This window comes from Hylobates moloch, unplaced genomic scaffold, assembly GCF_009828535.3.
Source record: "Hylobates moloch isolate HMO894 unplaced genomic scaffold, HMol_V3 SCAFFOLD_5, whole genome shotgun sequence".
Taxonomy (NCBI): Eukaryota; Metazoa; Chordata; class Mammalia; order Primates; family Hylobatidae; genus Hylobates; species Hylobates moloch.
The window spans coordinates 141,487,537-141,507,694 of record NW_026652280.1 but is presented as its reverse complement, the minus strand read 5'-3'; the positions used below and the strand labels follow the sequence as shown (position 1 = coordinate 141,507,694).

At 42.6% G+C, this 20,158-nt stretch overlaps 1 protein-coding gene across 1 annotated transcript in view; it reads right to left on the bottom strand.

The window, feature by feature from the left end:
• Positions 1–20,158, bottom strand: part of LPAR3 (lysophosphatidic acid receptor 3) — an 81,277-nt gene that overhangs the window by 39,380 nt on the left and 21,739 nt on the right. Inside the window, exon 2 of the mRNA XM_032151984.2 lies at positions 14,097–14,853. Coding sequence (XP_032007875.1) covers positions 14,097–14,832 — 736 coding nt within the window. The 5' untranslated portion in view covers positions 14,833–14,853. The remainder of the gene's footprint in view (positions 1–14,096; positions 14,854–20,158) is intronic.

Below are 20,158 nucleotides of genomic sequence, written 5' to 3'. Positions count from 1 at the left end.
ATTCTCTTCCACGTTCTCCTTCCCAGTCCCTCTTACCTTTGTTCTTGTGATCAGACCCTCCACTAACTGCCAGCTCCCACCCCAGGTCCCACCCAATAAGCATGTTTGTTGGCTCATTATATAAACATTTACTGAGTGCCTACTGTGTGCCAGACACTGCACAAGTGAAAACACACACACACAGTCCTGTCCCTGAGAAGCTCACAGTCTGGTAAGAGAGGCACTTAGCAAATAAATTTTAATAGAGTGGGTTACTTTTATGAGTTAATTCTTTTAATATATAAATAGTATACTACAGAAGCAGTGGATAATTAACTCTGCCTTGGGGAGTCAGAGAAAATATCATAGAGAAGGCAGACTCTTGAGTTGGATCTTGAAAGATGGACAGGAGTTTGCCATGCTACAGAAAACTTCGAGGAGCCTCAGGCAGTCACTGCACATGTGCAGGACAGTGAGAAGCTTGGCATGAGAGAAGCAGGGGCTGTGTGGGGGGAGTGCATGGAAAAGGAGGCTGGGAACAGGACTGGGAAAGCAGCCTTGTAATCCCAACTCATTTGGGCTTTATCCAGTTTGCAAGAGTAGACAAGAAAAGATCAGAGCTAACTGTGCTTTTTAGGAAAATGCCTCAGCTGGTGGTGGGGGAAGGCCTAGAGCAAGAAAATGCTGGAGGAGGGAATCCAGACGGAGATGACCGTTAGCAACACACAGCAAGTCTTGGTCTAAAGGCGTGTAGTAGGATCTGAGACACCACTGAAGCAGATTTGGTGACTAATTTTTTTTTTTTGAGTTGGAGTCTCGCTCTGTCACCAGTGTGGAGTGCAGTGGTGCAATCCCAGCTCACTGCAACCTCTGCCTCCCAGGCCCAAGCAACTCTCCTGCCTCAGCCTCCCGAGTAGTTGGGACTACAGGTGTGTACCACCACACCCGGCTAATTTTTGTATTTTTGGTAGATGGGGTTTCACCATGTTGGCCAGGATAGTCTCGATCTCTTGACCTCGTGATCTGCCCTCCTCAGCCTCCCACAAGTGCTGGGATTACGGGCTTGAGCCACTATACCCGGCCGATTTGGTGAATAATTTTAGATTTGGTGATTAATTGGCTATAGGTGGTGAGAGAGATGGTCCTACCAAGCTTTCCAGCTTGGAAGGCAAGGCAGATGGAACCCATTGCAGAGATCCTATATAACAGGTAGAGCAGGTCTGCAGGCAGCTGAAGCTTGTGGTGCCTCCAGGACATCCAGGTGTGCATGTGACAGCAGCTGGAAACAGAGATTGGGATCTCCTGAAAGGCTGAGGATGAAGAGGCTGCTTTGAGAGACGTTCACGTGGAGGGGTTGGTTCAAGCTGCAGGAGTAAAATCACCTGGAAAGAACTTGGGGACCCAAAGGAGAAGGAACAAAGGGCATTTCAGAGATAGTCAGAAATGGGAGAGACTGGACAAGCAGCAGAGAAGGAACAGAAGGAGGAAGATACTATCGAAGGGAGCATGAAACAAGCAGGTGCATAACAGGAAGGTCAAGGTAGATCACTAAATTTGGCAGCTAGGAAGACAATGGTGGCTTAATCAAACACAATCGTATTAGAATAGCATAGGAAGAAGCTAGCTTACTACGGTTTGAAGTATTAAGAAAAGAAAATAAGAGTAAAAAAATCGGCTAGGCACACTGGCTCGTGCCTATAATCCCAGTACTTTGGGAGACTGAGGCGGAAGGATCGCTTGAGCCCAGGAGTTTGGGACCAGCCTGGGCAACATAGGGAGACCCCATCTCTAAATAAGAAAAGAAAAGAAAAGAAAAGAAAAAAAAACAAACAAGAACAAAAGTCTGGTGATGAAGGGAGGGAGAGACAGAGCAGCAGTTAGAAGGGGAGTTAAGGTCAGGGCTTATATTTTTGAATGATCAAGCTCATAGGAAAGCAAGAATAAGGACAAGAGTAGGCTCGTGGATCCCCCAGCTCCTGGCTGGAAGGAATGGGCCCTAGCGAAAAGCTAGGATGGTAAGGATGTGACCTGTGCAGGTGGACTCAGATACGAAGGGAGAGAAATTAAGGGGGTTCATGCCAGATGAAGAAAGCAGAGATCGGGAAGTCAGCTGGGGAATGAGAAAGGGCAAAGCTCAAAGACCTTGGGGAAAGTGGCAAGGCTTGATTAGGTCTTGCTGTTGCCTGACCCTGCCTCTGAATTTTAGTTCCCATGATGGATCCCTCTTCCTGCTTCTTCTGTCTCTGCCTCCTGCCAGATTTCCATAAGCGCACACCCCACTGTCCTGCTTCTCTTCTCCTCCCCTGCAGCCCCTGATGGGCCTTCTAGCTGCTGCTGACAAATGTGCCTTCCTACAGCATCTACCATGATGGACCAGCTCCGCCTCTCTCCGGCATCTGAGCTACCTCCCATCCCCGAATCCTGGGGACTCTCCTATTGTCTCCTAAGTGATCTCTCCCTCTCCAACCCACCTCTCATCTTTCTAAAACCCTGCTTTGCATTTTGCAACTCCCACCTTCTCAACCCTCAAGATCCTACACGGGCTCTTTCTTGCCAGATGAGGCAGTTCAGCTGTGGGCTGAAGACTGGCCACAGGCCTATTTAATTTGGCCTGCACGGTCTTTTAACAAAAAATGAAACTGATTGTATTTACAGAGGGCATGATCTGTCTAGTTAGCCACAGGCACCACCCCTCCCTATTTCCTTATATCCACTCCAGACCCAATTCATATACCCATGTTATCTGCCTCGTCTCTGTTAGATATTTGACAATGAAGTCCACAGGACCCTAGGATCCAAGGCCTTCCAGTCTCTGGCTCCCTTATGTCTCTCAAACCAGATTGTCGTTACTATTCAAACTCCTTATTCCAGAAATCGGTCTGCCCAGTCTCCCCTTCCTACCCACAGCCCTGGCATGGCCTCCCTAGATCTAGATGTATGTATACCTGTCTCCCACCCTGCCTTTCCTGCTATCTGCAATGCCTTGCCCTTTCCTCTCCACCTGTTACACTGAAATCAGGCTTATATTCTACCTCCTCAAAGAGGCCTCCATGGACCATCCAAGCCCACAGCATTTTTTCAGCCTGGGCCCCCTCATTCGGCCCTTGTGGATATTTCTTTGTGCCTTCAGTTATCTTTTTTGAGTACATTTCTCATTTCCTCAAATAAGCCTGGAAATAGGGTTCTCTATTAGTCACACACAGGAAAAGCCACACAGAACAGGTCTGCCTCCATGTCATCTATCTCTCATGTGACACAACCTTTGACTCATAAATCTTGGTCATTTCCTGACAACCATAAACCACTAGAGCAAGCACGGATTCACAGTGCCTTCAGGGTAGAGGCCATGTCTCATAGTTAGTACATGTCTAAAACCTAGCAAGGTAGTCAATAAATGTTTATGATGAGAAAATATAAAATGCAGAAAAAACATAAAGAATAAAATAGGTTCACCATTGAGCAGTAAATTCTCTGACTTGATGAAAACAACCCCTGTTGTGATTCACTGTCACTCAGACATCCAAGGACAGGTATATTTTGCCAAGGCAAGAAGTTGGGACCCACTAGAAGAAGCAGGAACTAGAAGGTCCAGAGCTGCAGCCACAATGCTGCAGTAATTTACAAGGTGAACTTGGTCAAATCTCTCAACAGTATTGATTCTTTGAGGTAATGGGATCTTTCCACCACATACTCTGCAGAGTTAACAACAGTCTGGTGGTGAGGGAGAGCAGGTGGCTGGGCTGGAGGGACAACTGTCAGTGCAGGAGGGAGGATGACTCCTGCCAATAACTCTTGGTTCCCCTACCCCTTATCCCAGCTTCCGTGTTGATCCCTAGGTCCACGACATGGCATAATTCCAGCAAACACCCTTTACTCCCAGTTCCCACCCAACATGTTTGCCATAGCTACACACTGAACATAGCAGTCCCCAGCTGAAATTTTCAAAGAACAATGTTAACATGGAATTTGATAAAATTCTACCATTGGCCAGCATACACCATACTATTCCAGATGTTGAATTTGCCCAGTGATGTGATGCCTGAGTCACAGATGATGACCACATTTCTCCTTTGGCAGAAATCAAAGCCCTAAGAGAGAGTGTTCCTGAGTTCTGGAACGTGAAACCTTCCAGGAGGCTGAGTGTTGGCAGGAGGGTTGGATGTAGTTGGGTACTGGAACCTCTCCCTAAACCTTCTTTTCAAAGAGGTCAAATTTGAGAAATGTTTCTGTACCTTGCACTCAGAAAATATTCAATAATTCTTTGTTTCAGCTTAAGAGGAAGGTTTCAGTTTTCTAAAAAGAAGAAAAGCCAGAAGTTCTGAAGAAGGGGGCATGAGAGGGGAATAAAAGAAGCCGAGTGCCTTTGGTGTAACAGAACTGAAGGGGTCTGGACCGGAGGAAGTGGAAGAAGTAAGATGGCAGGGCAGTGGTTACACTGGAAACAAGAACACTGATTTGGGAAAATCACTTCTGAACTGACTGCAAAGGGAGATGTCTGAAACAGTGGCACAGGGGGAAAAGAAAGAACCAAGAGCCAGACTTGAGGTAACAAATGGCTACATATGGCAGAGACAGAAGAAAGAAGACAGACTCCTGGAAATGTGCTGTTGGCAGAGGTGTCGAGATGGCATTTGAACAAGTGGGATGGAGCGCCATATGAGGGATTTTCTTTTTTAATTGGAAGCTGTCTTCCTTCTAGCATGAGACACTGAGGTCATCTCAGTCCCCACGTTCCCCCTCAGAACAGGAGGGGATGTGTCAAATAGCGGCGTAGGGGCAGCAACTGAGTGGCAACTGCATTTTTGCACCCACCGATTGACGGCCTGCCCTGAAAGCAAATGCCTCCCTCCTATAGGCCTCTGTGCAATGCCATGAAGCACACAGGAAAATCATCTCTGACAAAGGTGCTCCTGGGACTAGCCATTTCAAGACAAAAGTACGAACACCCCTGGACCCAATGTACTGAGTACTGGTGCCTGGATGGCTTGACTCTGAAAAGAATCATTCTCCGTCTGATATGACTCTCTGCACAGCAACAAGAGAGCCCCTGTGTGCCAACAATCTGTTCATTTCACTCAGCATTTCTTAAGGCAAAGCTTTAACTGTTTTCTTTTTTTCTATTTTAACAGATACTTGATTACTAAGGCATGCAGGCAGTAAACATTGAAAGCAGGCTTCTGTGTTGCAGAAGCAACTACAAGGCCACAGAAGCTGAAAACAAATGTTTCAGAATTCCTCACGAACTTAGGCACATGTACTTTTTTCTTTCTCTCTCTCTCTTTTTTAATGAAGTAAGGACAGTTCATTGATGAAGCTTATGAACAATACCAAAAGGCCTGTGTTTTAGTCCCAACTCTTTTCAGTCACAGGGTAAACTTTTCAATCCTAGCAAAAGTGATAATAGCAGCTGATGAACTAGCTACTCTTGAAGGATTTGTTAGCAAGAGGGGGACAGTTTCTTATGAGGACCGTCCTATAATAGAGCTCTATACACAAGATGTTGGTGCCGTATCACAGGACTCTTGTCAAGCTAATGCTTGGTGGCCAGGGTCTCATTTATAATGTTTTATTCATAAATGTTGCAAAAGTGAAATGAATTATTAATGGAAAGATCATCTGTCAGAGACAGGAATCATTAACAGAATTTCGTAGGGGAGAGGGTGGTTTATAGGGACTAGCAATGTAAGCACAGAGCTTTTCAGTTCTGTGGTGACCATGTGTTCAGACTGTCCTCGGTCTCCAGTAACAGAGCTGGTACCATTTGCCATCTGTCAAGGCAGCCTCTGCAAAGCACACCCGGTCAGCTTCCTCTTGGCTACTTGTCCATTTTATAAAATCTGCCATCATGATGGCACCAACAGTAGGCTTCTAGTCCCTGTGTCCAGGTTACTTGGTGATAGAACTGGACCTAAAAGGGCATTCTGCTTGAATACAGGGCATGGCTCTTTAGAATCAAACTAAGGTCTAAGAGTAGCTAATATTTACCTAGTACTTACTATGTACCAAACATTATGCTAGGTGCTTTATGTGTATTAACTCATTGAATCCTCAAAACCTCACCATGCCAAAGACACTATTATCCCTTTCTTACAGATGAAAAAACTAAGGCACAGACAGGTTAGATGAATTGCTCAAGGTCACACAACTTGGAATTGACAAAGCTAGGATTTAAATCCAGTTCCAACCCCCGACTCCAAAGCCCCTATTCTTACCAATGATTTTAATAAGCATAAAGTTTGAAGAGTATACAGCTGTCATTTTCCAGGAGATGTTTTCATAGCTGTCACTAGCATGCTGCAAAACATTTGGATCAAGGGCGAGCTAAATGTTGAAAGAGCATGCGACTTTATAGAAATAAACTTTACAGAAACCAAGGGAGATACAAGTTATAAACCTCATGACTTGGGTCCACATCATTCCAGCCCCCTTACTTCCAAGAGGCTGTTAACTGACTGTGAAGAGTAGAGTATGGAGCCAGTCTCCTGGGGTTGGAATCTCAGCTCTGCTACTGACCTTGAGCAAGACACTGAACCTTTTCGGGCCTCGGTTTCCTCATCTGGTAATAACAGAACTTTCCTCAAGGGCTGTCATGAATGCTAAATGAAATAAAACATATAAATTACTCAGAACCATGTATACCCCACAAGGAATATTAACTATTAATAATTTTATCAATATGGGTGTGTGGGCAAGAGGCTAAGTTCACTCGAATTTCCTTGTCTTAAAAACAGATCTGCATAGAGTTGTTATGAGGGTTAAGTGAAATAAAATTCTAAAAGCATGGAACACGCTGACCTCATCATAAGAAGCATTCAAAAAATGCTCATTTCTTTTCTCCTTCCCAAGATAATACTATCACTTAACCTTCAGAGACCTCGGCTTCTCATATTATAAAATTATAAGATAAAACAAGGGCCGGGCATGGTGGTTCATGCCTGCAATCCCAGCACTTTAGGAGGCCGAGGTGGGCAGATCACTTGAGGCCAGGAGTTTGAGACCAGCCTGGGCAACATGGCGAAACTCTATCTCTACTAAAAACATAAGAAAAGTAGCTGGGCATGGTGCCACATGCCTATAATCCCAACTATTCAGGAGGCTGAGGCACAAGAATCACTTGAACCCAGGAGGTGGAGGTTGCAGTGAGCAGAGATCACACCACTGAAACTCCAGCCTGGGTGACAAGGCGAGACTGTCTCAAAAAAAAAAAAGCCTAAAACACATGATTCTTACCTATTCCCCTGCCCTTGTCTACCTCACAGGCATGTCTCAGCCACAGCCCATCTAAGGCCAAGATGGAAGTGAGGAAACCTGGGTTCTGCTTTTAGCTCCAGCATTTGAAAAACCACCTACCTTCCCCTCAGCCTCAATTTCCTCCTTTATTCATTGTAGTACATCTCAACAAGTGTGCGCCAGATAGGGTGCTGGCTGAGAGTACTAACTTTTAGATATGCAAAGACAGATAAATAAGGTATGGTCCCTGACTTCGAAGGGTGTATACTCTAGTGCAAAATAAAGGCATGTAAACAATTAAGTACGTTGATTGTTGTATGGACAAGACTGACAGGCAGCCCAAGGGAAGCAGCAATCAGATTTACTCCAGTAGGGCAAAGGGAGATTCAAAGGAGACAGACCTTGGAGTTAGATCTTACAAGGTGAATGGGAGTTTCCCAGGCAGAACTAGGGGAAAGGTATCCCAACATCTGCAAAGGCTTAAAGAGTCAAAATGGGGGAAGCGCAAATAACTCATTATAGCTTGAGTATAGGATACATCTAGGGGAGTTGCAGGAAAATCGGATAATAATACCTTAACTACTTGCCTGGCAGGATTTCTATGAGACCAAAGAGAACAGTGTATTAAAACTGAAAAAGACACAGTACTGCAGAAACATCATGTGTGATTATTATTAGTACTCTAGCAAGGCTCTTTATGGTACTTAATTTTCACCCATTTCCTCCTAGCATGAGAACTTGAGCTATTGTTTCTTTGCTTACTGCTACTTTGCCTCCTTCCTCTCTCCCTTAAGAGAAGGAAGAGGATGATTTAGCATCAATCTAAGTGGAGAGGAGGGAGGAAGAAGTGAGAAGAAAAACAACCAGCTCCCTGTTTTAATTACCACAAGCCCTAAGTCCCTTTTCTAAGTCCCTTAACAACGATAATGTTTCATATTTTAAAAGAGTTCAGTGCTTTCTGGCAGAAAAATAAACCTTGACCCTCAAGATCATGGTTTTTCAAACGTTCTTGACAATAACTCATGAGAGGAGATACATTTTATATCACAACCCAGCACACACACAGGCACACAAGGAAAGGTTATAAAACAATACTGATACCTGTTAAATGCAACATACTCTGACATTTTCTCTTCTTTTTATGTCATTTTAAAAAGTGTTGCTTACAATCTCATCAGTGCATCAAAACTTACAGTTTGAAAAACATCACTAAAAGACAGGAGGGTTCACGGAAGACTTCAAAAGAATGGTTTGCAAGTCCCTTCACTCTTTCTTTTCTATTGTATTTTAAGACACTGCAAAAGAGAGCAAAGTCCAGCCCATTTTCTGGGAAACAACAAAACACTTCTGTGCGCACAGTTCACATGGTGTGTTCTTTGACAATAAATGAGACGTTTCCATGTGGGGTTTCTTGTGTGTTTGGTTGCTGTAGCTGATCAGGCTTGTTGACAAGTAAGATTTCAAAACCCTTTCGTAGGCAGGGCCTTGGTGCTCTTTGGAAAGCAGGATCATATGTCTCCAATGTCTTTTCAATGAGAACATTCAATAAGCAACTTTTTTCACATAAAGGGCCCCATCACACATTCTAACCCAGAAGTGAGCAAGCATTTTGTCTCAGGGCTGCTGAAACGGGAACATGATGCCTAGATGCCTTTCCAATCATGCACACACAGATTGAAAACTCACATCACCATCATCACTACCACCACTACTCTCAAAGAAAGAGTCTGAATCCCCATGCTGTTAGCTTTTGTGTTCAACCAAAATCCCCAAACTGGAAAGGAACACAAAGGTCATCTGGTCTACTCTCCTTCCAAAGAGGATAGCCAACTCAACTTTGCTGGTTCACAGGTGAGCTATTTTTCCCCTGCACCACAGCAAGTATTTGTGCTTTGTGGGGCCTTCCTCATGGTAATGCACAAGCTTTAAATGTTTCTATCATCACACTTCTGAGTATGCCATTTCTCCCCCTTAGAATGTGTCCTCCTCCAGCCCGTGCAAATCCCACCTATCCTTCCAGATTACATCCCAGCCCACTAAGAAGCCGTCTCCACACTCAACAGCCCCTGTCCATCCTTTCCTCTTCTAAAATAAGATTAAGCTCACTGAATTCATGCAACCATGTACCTCTTAGATACTGTTTAATAGACAGTTAATATGTACTTAGAGACTCACTTTCTAATATGTAAAAGAAGAGGGTTCGTAAGAAACTTTAGAATTTTTTTTTTTTTTTTGATACGGAGTCTCACTCTGTCACCCAGGCTGGAGTGCAGGGGTGCCATCTTGGCTCACTGCAACCTCCACCTCCTGGGTTTAACCAATTCTCCTGCCTCAGCCTCCTGAGTAGCTGGAATTACAGGTGCCTACCATCACACCCAGCTAATTTTTGTATTTTTAGTAGAGACGGGGTTTCACCATGTTGGCCGGGATGGTCTCAAACTCCTGACCTCAAGTGATCTGCCCGCCTCGGCCTCCCGAAGTGCTGGGATTATAGGCGTGAGCCACCACACCTGGACAGATTTAATCTTAAATGAATCTTTCCTACAAAATATGTATCAAGGAGTAAATGGAAATGTTTAGCATTTTGTCATAAAGACATTTAAATCCTGCAATTATTAAAAATATGAGTATTAAGCTATTCATCTCCACATAATCAGAATCAGCAATTAGATAATGGTTAATGCCAGCACTGTTGATTTTTCTAATATACTATCATTTGGGAGATGCTTGTTTTAGGCAATTGAATTCTTACATGTAGCATATAGGGAACTGGGGGCTTTCTCCCTAGAAAGATACTGTGGTAGGTGCTGCTGTCAAGGAAAGAGGCTCTGTGCTTGGATCCACAGAACTGTTTGGTGCTGCCCCACAAGATTCATATTCTCTCCCTCAGTCTCTCTCTCCCTCTCTCTCTCTCCACTCTTCCTTTTCATTCCCACCTTTGGTTACTAACTGTTACAAAGGATAATTGAACTTTGTAACTTGTAAAGAACTTAAAGATGGTCTATGCCACCTGATGAGGGAACCTAACCAAGAAAAGATGAGCTGATGTGCTGCAGACCATCCTTGTAGAAAATGAAAGAATTGAGGGTAAAGCCCAAATCTTTCTGTTATCTAGAGAAATCAGGAGCTGGAAGTCTTAAGCCTCACACCACCTAGCTCTTGAGTTTCATTTCCCTTGTCCCTGAACTTCCTGTCTTCCACCAGGTTCCTCTGTCTTACCATTAAGGAACTTCTGAGGTCCTTGACACCAAACTGTCTTCCTTCCATTAACCAATTCCCCAATGTTGTCTTATCTCAATCGCATGACTTCTCTTACCCTACTTGGAAATTTAATTGTTGATTATGGTTTTTCTCTTAGCCAATACCACACCTGCCACCTCCCAGCTCCTTTCTTTTAACCCCTTCCATAACTGTTGCAGACAAAATTACACACAAAACTGAAGCCAGTGACCACGACTATCTCACAAAGGGTCCTGTTCTCTCCACCTAGGGTTTTGGAATCCTTGTCTCTATCATGCTGTATAGTATATTATAGTATGATGAGAAAAGAAAGTTTTCTTTTTAAGCAGGCAGGTAATTTCTCAAGACACATAGCCAAGCAAATGATTATGCCTACAATTAAGCAGGGACAGCAGCACAGTTCATTGACACTATCTGTAAATACCAAAGTTCATTCTTTATCAAAAACATCAATATCTTCTCCAGCTCGAGTGGAAATGCTGATTAATATGAACCCTCTCTTTCTTGTTCTTGTCCATTTTCTTATCAAAGTGTCGACGGTATCAAAGCAGAAGACAGGACAAAAAGATGAGCAGTAAAAAGTCCAAATAAATCAAAAGTAGCCACAGAGTATGGTGGCAAACGTGAACTCTGGAGGCCAGCTGCACAGTGAGTCTCGGTTAACAGCTGAGTGACTGGACACACTGCTTAAACTCTCAGTTTCTCCATCTGGTAAATGGGTATAATAGTAGCACCTATCTCACATGGTTTCCATGAGAATTAACTAAGTTAATGTTTGTAAAAACACTTAGGACAATGCTTGGCACATATTAAGCACTATATAAATATCTGTTAAATAAATCCTCAGTTTGAAATCATTTTAACAATCACACTCTGTGTCTGCTGACCTCCAAATCTTACTAGCAGTTTCAGGACCTAGAGGCATTGTGAGGGTTTCTATACCACACCATACACACTCTGTATCCTCCACTATGAACTGCTACCTGATAATTCATTTTATAATTCCTTCTCATAAAGAGTAGGCAGAAATGTACTCCTGAACCTCTCTCAGCAACATTCCCCGTTGCTGCAGCCACACACACAGTGAGAAATGGCCTCTCTCCCTTACAACACAAGGTCTGTGAAACCACAAAAGTTCTTGTTTGCCCACACATTACAAATTCTACCTGTAACCCAGAATTAGAACTGGGGAGTGGGGGCAATAGGCCACCTACTTCAGAGAAAATAAAACAAAGGGAAAATTCTAGGAAACCACATGTCTTCTTGGTACAGGGCTCACAGCCTTTCTCTCCTCCCTTTTTTTTTTTTTTTTTTTTGTTTGGTTTTGTTTATGTTTCTTAAGATAGGCTCTTGCTCTGTTGTTCAGGCTGGAGTGCAGTGGTGCGATCACAGCTCACTCAACCTCAACCTCCCAGGTTCAAGCGATTCTCCCACCTCAGCCACCCAAGTAGCTGGGACTACAGGTACGCACCACCATGGTCAGCTCATTTTAGTATTTTTTGTAGAGATGGGGTTTCACCATGTTGCCCAGGCTCTTCCTTTCTTTCTTAATTTTACTCCAATCAGGCTCTTGGCTATACCAAATTTGATGATCTCAACATCAGCACAAGTCCACCACTTTGGTAAGGCCAGCAACACCTGGTCTTACGCCACCTCTCAGAGTACCAACACTACTAATGCTTCCTCTCCTCGACTGCCTTCTTCTCTTTCTTCTAGTTCCCCAGAGTCTCCTGGGTTTTCCATCCCTTCTAGGGCTCCTTTGCTGGCTGCCCCTTACCTCCTGACCTCCTTACACTGGAGGGCCTGCCCTATGGCTCCATCCTTGGTCCTCCTCTCCTTCATATCCACATTCACGTTCATGGTGAGCTCATGCAGTCCTGTGATTTAAAATACCACTTCCCCCCAGGTCTCTCAAATGTACATCTCCAGCCCAGACCTAAATCTTGAATTCCTGAGTCATACATCCAATGGTCCACTCAATAACATCGCCACACCCCTTGGATATCTAATAGGTTCCTAAATTTAGCTTGTCCAAAACCAAACTCCTGATCCTCCCCCAAAACGTCCTCCTCTTCAGTCTTCCTCATCTTGGTTAATGACATTCCCCACCTTCTCCTCCACCTCTCATCTTCCCCTCTACCTTACCCATCAGTAAATCCTTTAAAAAATATCCAGAATCTGGCCAGGTGCGGTGGCTCACCCCTGTAATCCCAGTACTGTGGGAGGCCGAGGCAGGTGGATGGCTTGAGCTCAGGAGTTCGAGACTAGCCTGGGCAACACGGTGAAAGCCTGTCTCTAAAAAAATTACAAAAATTAGCCGGGCCTGGTGACACAGGCCTATAATCCCAGCTACTTGGGTGGCTGATGTAGAAGGATCACTTGAGACCAGGAGGCAGAGGTTGCAGTGAGCTGAGATTGCACCACTGCACTATAGCCTGGATGACAGAGCCAGGCCCTGTCTCAAAAACAAAAAAACAAAAAAAACAGAATCTGACCATCACCTTCAACTACCATCTGGCCATGGTGATCTCTCCCAAGTACTGAAATACTCTATTAACCCATTTATGCCAGGGGTTGCAAATTTTTTTTGTGAAAAATCAGAACTTGGCGATGACCTTGAGCAGTAGGATATAAATAACTCCCACAAGCTTAGCATTCTAATAATGGAACACTAGGCATAAATAGGTTAAACAATTTTCCTGTTTTTGCTATTGCCTCACTACAGCACTTTCTTAAAACAGTAGCCAGAGAGATACTATTAAAATATAAGTCAGATCATGTCACTCCCCTGTTTAAAACCTTCCCATAGCTTCTCATCTCACTTGAGACTGGCCCAGCCAACATGGAGAAACCCCATCTCTACTAAATATACAAAAATTAGCTGGGCATGGTGGTGCGCTGCCTGTAATCCCAGCTACTTGGGAGGCTGAGGCAGGAGAATCACTTGAACCCGGGAGGTGGAGGCTGCAGTGAGCTGAGATGGCGACACTGCACTCCAGCCTGGGTGACAGAGTGAGTGAGATTCCAGCAAAAAAGAAAAAAGAAAAAAAATGAAAAGCTGAAGTCCTTATAAGAACATGACCCTACATCATCTGAGTAGCCCACCCCCTACCCCATCAGCTCCCTGACCTCATCTTCTCCTGCTCCCCCTGCTTGATCCACGCAGCCACAGGGGCTTCCTTGCTGGTCAGGGCTCCTGTGCTTATCGCTTCTCCCACCTGGAACATGTTTCTCCCACCTGGAACATCCTTCCCCAGACACCAGTATGGTTCGCTCTGACTGCCTTCACACCTCTACTCAAAAGTCATCTTCCAGGCATCCCTCACAACACTTTTTTAAAGTGCAAACGATACTACCTGCTTAGCTTAGCACTCTCCAGCTCCCTTCCCTGCTTTATTTTTCCTTCCTTCCCTGATTCATTTTTCCACGGGAGACTCATCTTATTTTACTTATTTTGTTTACCCCATTAGAATACTTATTTTGTTTTTCCTTATTAGAGTGTAAGCTCCAGGTGGGTGGTGATTTATGTCCATTCTTGCTCACTGCTGCATTCTTACTGCCTAGTAAGTGCCTGGTACACCGCAGATGCTCTATAAAGATTTGCTGAATGAATGGGAATGATGATTTGCTTGGGTCCTCTTACCTACCTAAGACAGTCATCACCGTCTTCATTAGCTTCATGGGTGTCCTCCGGCGGCTGATGGACCCACTTGTATGAGGAGACAAGACGTTGGTTTTCCTCTTGACGTACATGTAGATCCGCAGGTACACCACAACCATGATGAAGAAGGCCATGAGGTTGGACACTGTCCAGAAAACAAGGTAACTCCTGCTGTAAATGGGGGCCAGGGAAGAGCAGGCAGAGATGTTGCAGAGGCAATTCCAGCCCAGTGTGGGGACCGCCCCCATAAAAATGGCGATGGCCCAGACAAGCAAAATGAGCAGCGTCACCCTCTTTTTGGTCAGGTTGCTATGGACCCGCATCCTCATGATTGACATGTGCCTCTCCACGGCAATAACCAGCAAGTTGGTGAGGGAAGCAGTCAAGCTAGTGTCCAGAAGCCCCTGGCGGAGAAACCAGCGGTTGACAGTCAAAGTTTTTGAAACTGGGCCTGTGTTAAACATCAGGAATACATAGGCAATTCCAGCGAAGAAATCGGCAGCAGCTAAATTAGCCAACAGGTAGTAGAAGGGGAAATGAAACTTTCTGTTTTTGATCACTGCCGCGATGACCAGAGAATTAGAAAAAAAAATAAACAGGCAGAAAAACGTCCCAACACACAAAACAATCACAAGCTTTGTTCCTGTCCAGTCATCGACAGTATCAGTGTTGCTCCTATTATAAAAAAAGTCCATGTGCTTATCATAGTGACACTCATTCATTGTGGAGAAGAAGTGAACATCCTAGAAAGAAATTTAAAGAAAAAACAAATATCATTTGTAAAATCAGTCACTAAACCATCAATTGCTATTTCTAAGCCCCTTCTGGCTAACTCCCATCAAGGGAGTTGAAGACCTGAAGTGTCAGGTCCTTTGCTCCAGGACATAGCCCCGACCTCCTACCACAGCATTTAGCTCACATTTTCATTGTTTGTTTCCCAGGCTAGGCCGCTCAGGTTAGGAGGACGTATCTCTATTTTGTTCACCATGATAACCCTAGGATTCAGCTGCTCTGTCTGCCTCATGGGGGGCAATTATTGGTGGGTTGGCTGGCTGGCTGAATGAATGAATGAATTCTCATGGAGGCATCAACAGGGCAAATGTGCTGAGCCCTGCAATATCCACTCTGCACTGGTAACAATGACAACACATTATGTTAATGCCTCCTCCTGGCTCCCAGTTCATTAGTTATTTATGGATATGTTCATTAATCAACGGCAGGTTGGTAATTCCAGGTACATTCTTCCCAAGATAATAGGAGTTGAATTACCATTCACATAACCAAATAGATTCCCCAAGAGACCAATTTTCTGTGACTTCTGATTCCACTCCTGATCCTCCTTTTGCCATCTTTTGGTTTCAACAAACAACTCTGATATTCACATATTAGGTATATGATGCAGGGATGGAGACTTTGGTCCCAATATCTCCCTTCCTTACCTTTTGTTCACTTCTTCCTTATGGTCTCCTAACCCAAACTGTACCAATGTGAACCTGCTCACTGGATTTTCCAGCATTCCTCAACACGGCAGGTGGAGGAGGATCGGGATTCCATAGGCAAGACTGAGATTTGGAATTGGGGCAGATCTCCAACTCAATGTGGAAGTGAGAACATATCTACTAAGTGAGGGCATGTTCTTCGGACACTTGTCTGAAAGAAGACCCCAAACTGGGATATCAGGCAGACAGGGAAGACACTAATCCTCGCAGTAAAAGATCTCTTGAATCCCAAAAGCGAGGGATCTTGGCCAAGGGCTGGGCAGAAGCCCCACGGATGCCCATCTGTCTACACATGGTGGGGAAAACCAAGTATTCTGCCTCACAGCGGTCTGGTCACAGCCATGAATGGTCCTATGGAAGAAGATTGGGCTTAGGGTCAGGGTTCTAGCTTCTGGGAAGAATGACCATCTGCTCCCTCACTGAGAATGAGGCTGCAGCTTATTCCCTGGAGAACCAGAGATTCAGTCGGCAGAGGGACGGAGCAGCCCTCTGGGAGCTGTGACAGTAAAAGCACAGTAGAAGCCCACAGATTTTAAAGTTCCTGAAAATTCTGAAATCTAATATCACAACCAGAATCAAGAACACCAGATAACAATATTAAGTAGTACAAAATAGAAATGTATCTCAGTCTTTTTTTTAATTTATATTTTAATGGTATAATGATACTTTTACATGAATTAGATATTGCTTTTTGGCCATAGCAAATGGGAGGTAAATATCATTTTATATGCTTAAAAAAAAACTGGGAGTAGTCTCAAGAGACAAATGGTTCCAGTATCTTTCAATTACAAGAAAGGAAGACTCAATTTTCATAATGACAAAATAAAAATTACTCTCTTTGGCAGACAGTCACCAATATTTAACTGTAAATATCAAATAAATTCATATGGTATTATTTATACTGTATCATAATTTTCCCAAATTAAAAATACAGATAGTATAATTTTAATAGCTTCACAATATTCTATTATATGAATAGGCCACACCTTACTTAACTAATCCTAAATACTGGACATTAGGGTTGCTTCCTGTATTTCACTTTTATAAGCAAGGCTACATTCTTGTGCATTAATCTTTATATATCTAGCCAATTGTTTCTTTAGGAATAACTCATAGATTTCAAATTGAAGTAAAGGATATAAATCTATTTAAGGGTTTCTGATACATCTTGTCAAACTGCACTTAAGAGAGATAGTATTTTTTTTTTTTTTCCAAGACGGAGTTTTGCTCTGTCGCCCAGGCTGGAGTGCAGCAGTGCAATCTTGGCTCACTGCAACCTCTGCCTCCTAGGTTCAAGCGATTCTCCTGTCTCAGCCTCCTGAGTAGCTGGGACTACAGGCGCGTGCCAGCATGCCCGGCTAATTTTTGTGTTTTTAGTAGAGATGGGGTTTCACCATGTTGGCCAGGCTGGTCTCGAACTCCTGATCTCAGGTGATCCGCTCACCTTGGCCTCCCAAAGTGCTGAGATTACAAGCACGAGCCATCACACCCAGCCTGAGAGATCATATTTTTAATTCTACCAGCAGCATATGAGAGTTAAATACAAGGTGCTAATCTAGTGAAATTCAATTTAAATATTTAAAGAGAAATACAGCTTTCAACCATGTTGAAAGTATACAGAAATTCAAGACAAACAATCCGAGAACCACTTGTTATGGTCTGAATGTTTGTGTGCCTCCAAAATTCATGCTGACACCTAACCCTAACTGCAGTGATATTAACAGGTGGGGACTTTGGGAAGTGAATGGGATTAGTGCCCTTATTGAAGAAGCCTGAGAGAACTCGTGAGACCCTTTTTGCCACACCACTATTCAAGGACACAGCATGTGCCCCCTTCTGGAAGCAGAGACCAGGCCCTCACCAGACACCAAATCTGCTGATGCTTTGATCTTGGACCTCCTAGCATCCAGAATAGTGAGCAATAAATTTCTGTTATTTATTAATTACCTAAAGTATTTTTATCATTGCAACAGGAATAGACTAAGATACCACATGAGAAATTTTAATAATACAATTATTATGTGTCTTTTCTAATTAAAAATAATGGATATATTTTACTTTGTTACATGCTCTATATATCTAAGAGAAACATATTTCTAATTTAAAAGTTATATTATCTTTGACTAATTTATTAGAAATATAAAGATGAGTATGTCACAAAAACATTGGAATTAAGACACTACAGAAATACTGCTCAAATTTTCCTAATTTTATTTTGAAGGATCTTAACATTTTAGTTTTATTTCTTACATGTGGTCGAATTTTTAATTATATCAAGCACTAAAACCTCAATGATTTTTACTTCAAAAATCTTCAAATTCAACTGTCCCTTGTCAAAACCAAAACAGTTTAAGACATGTTTTTAGCAAAAATTGCCCTGAGACTGCAAAGCAATTTTGTCCTACAAAGTTGAGACATCACAGAAAAACTGTGATTAGCCAGAACTCCCACTAAGCAGCACTGTAGCCTGGCTCCAGATCCTACTTTTGAGAGAAACAGGCAATGAGAGAAAAAAACTTCGTATAGGAAATTGGTGAAAAAGATTGCACGGGATGGAATACTATACAGTCCATGAAAAACATACTCATTATGAAGTTGCGGTAATACAAGAAAAAGCCCATGTCATTGCTTTAATATACAACACACATAACAAAAATTTATTTGTGTTGACTATATAGAAAAAGATAATGAAAAAAATCTCGAAATGCAAATAGTTAAGAATGGTGGAACTGCAAGTCATTTTTAAAAAATTCTTTCCAATTTTTTCCATCTACCACATTTTCTGTAATAAGTAAATCAAGACTTTTAATTAGGAGCATATATTCTACTTAATGTATTCTATCTTTCTTCTACAATTATGGCTTTGAAAAATCAATGTTCAAAGGAAAAGTCTCAAAGATTTGCATATGTTCAGTTTATTCTTACGAGCACAGCACACTTTAGGGTTTTTCAGTGACAACAAAAATAAAATAGTTTTCTACTTAATCTTCACATAACCAAAACTTGACTTGCTAAATCCTGACCACACCAGGATGTAGCTTTCGCCAATTCTCCTATAAAACATTTCCTAATGCCATCACCACAGATCTCCCCAGTACACACTATCTACAGATTATCACATTGTCTTAGCTAGAAATTACCAAAAACTTTTAGCAAGCTTATAACAAATGACTGATTTATTATTATCTCTCGGCCTCCCTTAACCCTTAAAATATGATTCTGTGATTTTCAACAAATTAATCAGTTACTTCAGTCCTAGCCTAAATGTTCCCTCCACAAAGATACTTTTCTGACTAATTCAAGATAGCTCCACAGCTCTCATTCTCAGAGAGCCCTTGTTTACCTCCATCAGAGCTACCCAGTTGCTTGTGACCCAGTATTTTCTTTTATGTTTAAGAATTTATTGTCCATCTCCCACCCCTAGACCGTTCCACTCCAGCAGAGCAGGGAACCTGCCTATTATGCTCGTATCTATAGGATCAGTATTTGTTGAATGAATGAATGAATCTCTGTCCTACACGATCTTTTTCCATGTCTAAAATGAGAAGGTTCTGTGAAATGCCTTTGCTGACTTATACATCAATCACTAAGTATGACAATTAGTGAGCTCTGTCACCTATTAACTAAGTGTTTTCAGGTACATTACTTAATATCTCTACTTTATTATTACTATTTTTCATTATTAATATTTCAGTGCTTATCTGTGCCAGGTACTGAACTAAGCATTTTACATGGATTATCTCATGGTATCCTCCCAACAATGATGCAGATACTATTATTACACTCATTATGCATTTGAGAAAACTGAAGCACCCTTGCCTAAGGTTACACAGCTAGGAGTGGGAGACCCTGGATTCTATTCAGGCAGCCTCATTCTACAGCCTGCATTCTTATCTGCAACACTACACTTTATCTCCACAGGCATGTGAAATGCCAGACAGAACCAAGAATTATATTTATACTTACAAGAGTTATAGAATTACCAAAATAGAATGATCTGATCAAATCACATTAAAAGACTGCCCCATACTATAAAAAACAGGGGGCATTCTAAATAGCCTTTGGCCTTTTCTTTTTTTTTTTTCTTAACCCTGAGAAGGGTAGAAAAGACACTTTTCTGAAAATATGTTTTCAACTTTTATGGTAAGTAGGATACAATATGGTCAATTTCAGGACCAGGTTAACATTGCTCAACTTTACTTCTGTCAAATCCCAAGCTGTTTTTTGTTTGTTTTTATACTAAAGGTTTAGAGGGTTTGATAGTTCTAACCTAGAAACAAAAGATGCTAAACTTTGGAGCAATTACCACAACTTCAAACTCCAGTAATTTAAGACTTCATAAAATGATGGTTTAGAAAGTCTATATGTGGAATCCAAATGAAAACTTCATGAGCAAAGCTTTCATTTAGACTCTTCCAAACTTGCTTCCCTGAAAAAATGTCCAGCCAGCCCAGAATGTGGAAACAATTATGAAAATTAAGACATTTGAAAACCACTCAAGCAGCTTTTATTTCTAGCTACATCTTACCAGACAAGTTGCTGCCTGGCC